The sequence below is a fragment of the Buceros rhinoceros genome, unplaced genomic scaffold (genome assembly GCF_000710305.1).
Source record: "Buceros rhinoceros silvestris isolate BGI_N320 unplaced genomic scaffold, ASM71030v1 scaffold19908, whole genome shotgun sequence".
In the NCBI taxonomy this organism is placed as follows: Eukaryota; Metazoa; Chordata; class Aves; order Bucerotiformes; family Bucerotidae; genus Buceros; species Buceros rhinoceros.
Window position 1 is genome coordinate 1,631 of NW_010427673.1, and position 8,138 is coordinate 9,768.

At 40.1% G+C, this 8,138-nt stretch overlaps 1 protein-coding gene across 1 annotated transcript in view; it reads left to right on the top strand.

Annotated features, from left to right (window-relative positions):
• The first annotated feature begins 2,704 nt into the window (after positions 1-2,704).
• The window catches only part of LOC104498611 (chromosome unknown open reading frame, human C4orf29), a 16,370-nt gene continuing 10,936 nt past the window's right edge, over positions 2,705-8,138 (top strand). Inside the window, exons 1-3 of the mRNA XM_010142012.1 lie at positions 2,705-2,796; positions 5,908-5,992; positions 7,054-7,154. Coding sequence (XP_010140314.1) covers positions 2,705-2,796; positions 5,908-5,992; positions 7,054-7,154 — 278 coding nt within the window. The remainder of the gene's footprint in view (positions 2,797-5,907; positions 5,993-7,053; positions 7,155-8,138) is intronic.

Here is an 8,138-nt window from a genome sequence, read left to right on the forward strand (position 1 = left end):
CTACTTCTTTTCTAGCACCAGGAAAATACCAAGCTGATCCTCTGCTCCAAAAACCAGAAAAGGGCCCTTGCAGAGGGCAGCAAACATCTCCCCTCTGACACCCCAACGACACGTGAAAGCAATGGATATCTGCAGAGCGGACAAGGAACAAGCTTGTATTGGGGTTGTGAGTCTGTTAGACCAAGCAGATACGGATAAGAATAATAAGATTACACAGTCAGCTGTTTGGGACTAGTACAGTAGGAACTAACACACAGAAAGTCCCCACTTTGACTTTCTGATGATTTCAGATATTTATTTCTGCCTTGTAATGACTGAATGTAGAAACATTCTGGCTTTCTAGGATGCTTGTTCTAGTCTTAAGTTGTCTGTAATTCCTGTTTTGATAATAACTTACTCTAGGTGTTAAAGTGTTTTTTTTCTGTATATTGATTCTTAAGTATTATTTTTTTAGAAGTGCAAAGGAATGTATTTACTAATCTGACCACAGTTTTAACTTGTTGTTTCAGACAAATTTTTTTTAAGAAATTTAAGTGTGGCAGAATAAATGGATTTTGGATTAAAATGAAAAAAAGCCCCGTGAATTAAGTTACACTGTTGTATTGGGTTTCTGTGACAAGCTTTTGATTATGGGGGATGGCTTCGAGGTGACTTTGGTGAGAAGCTGCTGGAAGCTTCCCCTGTGTCCAGTAGAGTCAATGCTAGCCAGCTCTAAGCCAGGATAACCCACCACAGCTATCTTGGAGTACGAGAAAGTTGTTTAGACCATTTAGTGTGGAGGGATCTGGAAATTCTAGAACATAGTTGACAATAACTTACTAGCCAAGTCTTTGATTGTTAAATCTGTTGTTTTCTTAGGTGTACACAGATCCTGGACCTCTGTCTTCCTCAGTGGAAGAGCACAGTAGTGGCTCCCTGTTCACTTCAGTAAGTATTGCTTTGAAAATAATAATCAGCATGCCTAAAATCTTGTTGCCTTTAGCTTTATTTGAGCCAGTGTGCTGAAAGAGAAATGGTACCAGTAAGGATTTTGATGACGTGATTTGTTGTCCAAAGGGAGTGGGAGCATCCTTTTCAAAATTGGAAAGGAATGGATAAAATAAGGGTTAAGATATATTCATGAGGTTCACAGCAAGGCAGGTGCAAGGTCCTGAACTGGAATTGGGGCAGTCCTTGGTATCAGCACAAGTGGGGATGAAGGGACTGAGAGCAGCCCTGCAGAGAAGGGCTTGGGGGAGCTGGTGGATGAGAGGCCAGACATGAGCCGACAAGGTGCGCTCACAGCCCAGAAAGCCGACAATATCCTGGGCTGCATCAAAAGCAGCGCGGCCAGCAGGTCGAGAGAGGTGATTCTTCCCCTCCGCTCTGGTGAGACCTCACCTGCAGTGCTGTGTCCAGCTCTGGAGTCCTCAGCTCAGGAAAGACATGGACCTGTTGGAGGAGGTTCAGAGGAGGCCGCAAAGATGATCAGGGGGCTGGAACACCTCTGTTGTGAGGACAGGCTGAGAGAGTTGGGGTTGTTCAGCCTGGAGAAGGGAAGCCTCCGGGGAGACCTTAGTGTGGCCTTCCAGTACTGAAAAGGGGCCTAATGAGAGAGATGGGGACGGTGTTTTCAGCAGGGCCTGTTGTGACAGGACAAGGGGTGATGGTTTTAAACTAAACAAGGAGAGATTCAGACTAGGTGTAAGGAAGAAATTTTTTTTACAATGAGGATGGTGAAACACTGACACAGTTTGCCCAGATTGGTCGTAGGTGCCCCATCCCTGGAAACATTCCAGGTCAGGTTGGATGGGGTTCTGGACAACTGGATCTAGTTGAAGATGTCCCTGCTGACTGCAGGAGGGTTGGACTAGACACTTAAAGGTCTCTTCCAACCTAAACCATTCTATGATTCTATGTTTAAGACCTCAGTGAAGATGATCTTACAAAAATAAGCTTCTCTGTATCAGTGACTGGAGGTACTTTTTTCTTTCTTTTTTTTACAAATGAGTAATTACATAGTTAGATATCTAGTCTTCTAGTTGTTTATAAACCAAGTATTGTGTCAAGCTTCCATTCTCAGATGTGTTTATGAAAGCGTTCCCTTGGTGCAGCAGAGACAGCTCACCAGGCCAGCCTTGGAACTCACAGCAAATTCAGCATCTGCGTGTTTTCTCTCTCTTATTTGGCTTTTATTTTGGGGAGGATTTAAAAAAAAAAAAAAGACAACCAACCAGAACAAACAGACAAAGAACCTACTTTGTTAAGCATCAAAACATTTGTGAAAGCCCATGTTGACTGGTTTCTGCCATCATAGCTGTATTGGCCGAACAGGTCACTGCTGCTCTGTTTTACAGGTAGGACACAGTTAGGACTGCTCTGCTTGGAGAGTGGTTCTGTAACCTTACGTGCCTCTCTAGTTGGCTTGTCACCAATTACGTAATAAATTTCTGGTTATATTAGGCATGTTAAATTCCTACTCCTAAACTCCATTTTCTTAAAACTAAGAGTTTGTATTAACTGCCTTTGTGTTTTGTTTGAAAAGAATTGACCTGAATGTCAAGCTTAACTTCCTTGGAATAAAATGGTATGGCTTTTCGTTAATACAGATACCAGAATAAGAACCTACTTCGTCTTACAGTCAATGAAGTTGTCACTCAAACTGACACCCCTTTAAATGCCTTGTTTTTACCTGTTCTTTTTTCTAGATGTCAGTTTGCTGCTGATGGGTGTAAGTAAATTAGATGTCTTGTACAGAAAGCTTCTCCTCACTAAACTTTTCATCAGAGGATGGGGAAAGCCAGAGGATCTGAAAAGGTGACTTGTTAAAAACTAACAGCATAAACATACTTCATATTTATTAAAAGACAAAAACAACCCTTGAAGTACTGACAATTGTTGCTATCCTGTATTTTAGAAACCCCTACAAGTGTTAAAGTTTGTTTTGTTCAGGAAATCATGTGTTCCCATACCAAGGGAGGAACTGAGTTTCTAAGAAGTCTTCAAGGGATTTGCTAAATGTTTGTATTTAGAGAGGCTCTTCTTGAGAGGATGTCTGTATATTCCATTACATTTTACACTTATGCATAATAACGTACTTGAAGCAGCATCTCTAAAAGTGTTTTCTAAATCAAAACTTGCTGATTTTTTGCAGAGAAATTGTGCTGCCTAACATTAAAGAGGATCTTGCTAGCTTTCTGTAACTTTTTATGAACTTTAAACATGTAAGATGTAATCAGAAACTTCTTTTGTAGTAAACTCATTCTTTTTAGATGTCTTGAAAATAAGAAGAAAATTTAAATACCTCTTAAATGCTTGCTGATTTTTAATAGGTATTATTAAGAGTGACACTTGGAAGTTGAGCACTTGCATTTCTTAAGTTAAAAATTAAGTGACTGAATATATTCTGCATCACATAGTATTTAAATAAGAAATGAGAAATCTTGATTTAATAAGCAAATTCTTATGCATTTGGAAATCAGTAAAGACGATTAAAGAAAACTGACATTTTGCTCACTTTGGATAGCAGTGTGAGGGACTGGGTTTTTTGTTGTTAAATCCAAGTAAAACACCCCATCTTGGATTGCTTTGTGTCTTTCTTCAGTTGATTTTTGTCTTAAGTAGCAGACTTTGCAAAATGAGAATGCTGGATTTTTAAATTGTTTAGTTTACTTTTGTTGGAATAAGCAAAAAAAGTGTTTGTTTTGATTGCAGCATTTGTGTGTTCTGTTGTGTCTCTATCTGAAATGGGACATTTGAATGTTATTGAAACCCTCTCTTAAAAATGTTTAGGTTCTTGGTGAGCCATGATGAAGTTTACCTTCCCATCTCCCCCCAACACAATTGCTCTCTATGCAGAGGAATGTCTGACTAATTCTGCTGTTAGCTGTTGCAGTCCTAGGCGAGGCTTTTCTCTTGTGTGAGGTCTATAAGGGTAATCACGCTAATCTCAAACAATAAAGAAGCATTGCTGCTAGTAATAATGGTACCAGCTATGGATCTTCTTTTTTCAGAGTGGTGTGAAAAAAAACCCTCGCATGAGATCAAAAGCTGTGAGGGAAACATGAGGCAGGTCTGCTGCACTGAAAAGGGGTAGGAGAATTTGCTCTATGTATTGCCCCTGAATGGGAAGCAGATGAGAGCTGTTCCCAGCAGCCTGGCTTTACCTGGATGAAGAAGGGAGAGTATCACCTCCTCTTGATTCCTCACGCTGGCTATTGGGAGAAGGGAGTGCATGTCCTGTCTTGCCAGAAACAGTGTCAGCATCTTCTGTTGTTTTATTTTTTTAAACTCGTTGCTGTGAAGCTCCATTAGAGGAAATTATTAAATTTCTTGAACATGAAGCATTGATTGAAAAGGGCTGATATTACACACTACCCTGCCTAGATGTAATCTGACACTTTGTGCACACCCTTGTTGTGATGACTGTTGATATCCTAATGCTTTAGCTTCAACTCATTAGCAGGAGTTGAAATTCCTTCGTGCATCCAAGATGGAAGTGTGTAAATGTGGTATGTTTCAAGGGTGTAGTGTCCAGTAAAACAGCGCTTCCTTTAGCTTACTCTCCACACTCGCATCTCATTCCCGTTACCCTTATCTTCTCGGAAACACTTACTGCTCTTACTGTTCTGTATAAGAAAAGCAAAGGCTATATAGAAGACCTATTTTTGATATGGTGGTGAATTTTCTTTCTGTCTTTTGGTTTGGTTTTCTCTGCTGCTGGGAAGCTGACCAGTTCATTCCTGTTACACAGTTGTTCTGTACTTTCCACCCAAATCTGCAGTTTTAGTGGGTCAGGTAACCATAAGAATGCGCAAGTTATTCTTAGCATAGAGTGTTTAAAGTTGAGAGCGCTATCTTGAGGGCATCTGCACCAAATCCCTATGCAAACCAGAGCTAACTTATTGATTCAAGTCACTTGGCATCTTACCCAATTGAGTTTTGAAAGTCCCTTAAGGATAGGAATTATTAACAGTTAGTTTCCCTGGGCAGTCTTGTCTGGTGCTTAACCACTACTACTGTGGAAAAAAATCCTTCTCTGCATTCCAGTAGGAATTTCTTACATTGCAAACACGACTATTGCCTCTTGTCCTCTCTCAGTGTACCTTCAAGAAGAGTCTTGTTTCATGCCTCTCTGTAGGACTCTGCAGCCCATTTAAGTAGCAGAAGTAAACAAGATTTGCCCCTTATCCTTCTGTTCTCCAGGCAATGCAAACCCCATTCCCTTGACCTCTTGCGAAATGCAGAGAGTGTGCTGTTTGTCTTTGTAGCTGCCAGGATGTGCTGCCAACTCGTGTTTGGTTTGCTGTCAACCAGAAACTCCATGCCTTTTCCTGCGTAGCTGCTACTAGCTTGGGGAGTTCCCAGCATGTCTTGTTGCATGGGGCTGTTCTGTCCTAGGTGTAAAATTTTGCAGTTTTAGTGTTTCGCTCTGGGATGATTGTTGTCCTGTTCCTCCAGTTTGTCCAGGTTGCTCTAAATGTTAGGTAGCCCTACCTTCCAGCTGTCAACCTCACCCTCCAGTTTGTGTCATACATGAACTTCCCAAAGTGCTGCTAGTAACTTATTTTCAGCTAGACTTCAGATCGTTGGCAGCTATGCTTTGATGCTGGCAGTCCAGCCTGGTTTTTCCCCATTCAGTCTGTATGCCCCAGTGTGGCTACAGGGATGTGCATGTGTAGGAAATTGCTGTGTCTTAATTTAGCCCTGAAAAATGACTTAAGTTTTCAACGTATCGGTTGTAAAATATTATTCAAGAGCTTCTTTAATACTTACCCTGTGGTGGCCTGATTAAATGCAAAGCTGGCTTCATAACTTTTATTTTCTTGGTGGCTTAATTTAGCTCCTGAAATTTTATGTATCTCTATATATGTATCTTCTCTTTTTAGACAAAAAGTTGAATCTTCTCTACTTGTTTTCTTTCAACAGAATATTTGAATTCAGAAAGATTATTGGAAACAGGGAAAAATGCCAGACGCTGGTTTCAAAAGATTACCCAGTGTTCATTGACAAGGTACTTCAAAGCAAAAGATGATGCATCTTAACTAAATATATTTTCTTGATGGTATATAGAGATGAAAACAACCTAGTACTTACCAGGCTACTTTTATAGGATGGAAGCATTGAGTGTTGATGTCATGTGAATCTACAGCACAACTTGCTGGTGGGATTGGCCTCTGGGGACTTGAGTTCTGAAGTATGTAGAGGTGAGGTGGTGAATGCACCTCTGACAGTATTCAGTTTGCTTTTGCTGAACACCAGTTTTCTAATGGGTGGAATTAACTGACTTCACTGGTGTTCCCAGTTCCTCTGCATCAAGAAAAGGATGTTAGACTTTATCTGTGAGGGAAGAGGAAGTGAGGCCCTAGAGACAAGAGAAATCAGTGTAGCGTGTGAGTTCTCAAATGCCATTGGTTGGAAGGAGGAGGCCCTGTGCTTCTCAGTGAGGTGGCAGGTAGCAGTAATCATTGCCCTGAAGACTTCACTCTAGGAAGAGTGAATAGGGGTTCGGAAATGAAGAGTAGTTCTGAAGTCAAATAAATGCACTGGTGGTCAATGCTTGTTTTACTTGTTGGTTTGCTGGTTTTATTTATTAGTTTTTGTAATTGAGCTTCTGTGCATAGAATTAGGAGGCAATGGCAAAAAATGACACGGGGTTGGAAGGGGTGGGAAGATGAGCAGTCATGATAGCTGCTAGCAGAGCTTGGAAGGAAACTGAGGGAATAAAGCAGTGGCTGTACTGATACTTTTTCTTCTTCAGTAATGCATTAGTTAAGGGGATGGGATGTCAGATCCTAAAGCTCAGAAAATGCTCAAAACTTGGTGTATGTTATGGAAGTTATTTAAAATGAGAAACAATTGCACTTTATTAATTTCTTTTATAGGTCATTTAATAAAAGCAAAATTTGAAACAAATGTTTTGACTGTATTGATAATGTGTATTGCTATATTTGAAACAGACCTCAACTTGGGATTTTTTTAAAGTACAGTTTTATCCAGTGTCAAACTCTTCAAGAGGCTGTTTTTTGGAGCGCTGTTATGAACTATACTGCCATCACCCCATGCTCTCTGTAGGTTGAGCAGCAGTCCGACTGTAAAATCCTTGAGGGGCACTTCCTTTCCCCGTTGGCTCATTATGTCCCAGGTATCCTGCCAGTCGAATCTCTGGTAGCAAGGTAAGAGAAACCAAGTGGTATTTCCTTTCTGAAACTACTACTGTAGAGAAATAAGAATGATCTATAAGTAGTTTTATTGTTTATTTGGTTGGGTTTTTTAGAAAATTGGGGTTTTTTCCAAATGAGCAGGATGCTGGAAATGGACAGTAGGTGTTTTACACATAGCAGGAGAAGCTGTTTATATGAAAGAACTATGTTATATTGTACTTGAAGGAACCATTCCAGCCTTCCATTTACTTTAAATACAAAAATACTGGATGTGTGCTGAAGTATAGTAGGTTCACTTAATTGTAGCAAGAGAATCTGTTGCCTTTCTTTCTTGGCAAGTCAAAAAAAACCCTCATCCTCACAGAAGGCTGAATGATCCCTATAGTCAGAAGATACCTAGTGGCATTTTTGATGGTTTCACACTAATGCTGCTTTGCCGTTCAGGAGTGGGTTTGGAAAGGGAGCATGATTTCTGTTTGCTTTTAGTTTTGAGCTAAACTGTCATGATTTTTTTTTCCCCAAGCTTTGTTTAGTAACTTAAACGTAAGAGTTGTCAGCTCAAGTTGATAACTGATGTCAATTTTATCAATGTTACTGGTTGGTGTTTTATGTGTACTTAAACCTGTAACACTAGGGAATGTGAGAAAAAGTTTAATAGTCAAAATATCTGTTCTCTTCCACTTCTCCATTGGTTAGAGAAAGAAACTGTCTCTTAACATTATTGGACTAATTAGCACCATACTGGAAAACATAGTATGCGGATTGTTTTCTTGTCTATGTTCTCTAACAGTTTGTAGTCAAGCTGTGCTAATTGTTATGTTGGACAGTATTGTTATGGTTTTGAAATGCTCTACAAGTTTTCCCGTAGGATCATTGTGCATTGTGTGAATATTTTTTTTCTGAAGTGTAACACTGTTGTAGGTAACAGTGCTCCATCTTGTGGGGAAAATACTAGTGGCACAGGAGTAATTTTTTCTTCCCTTCCCCCCCCCCCCC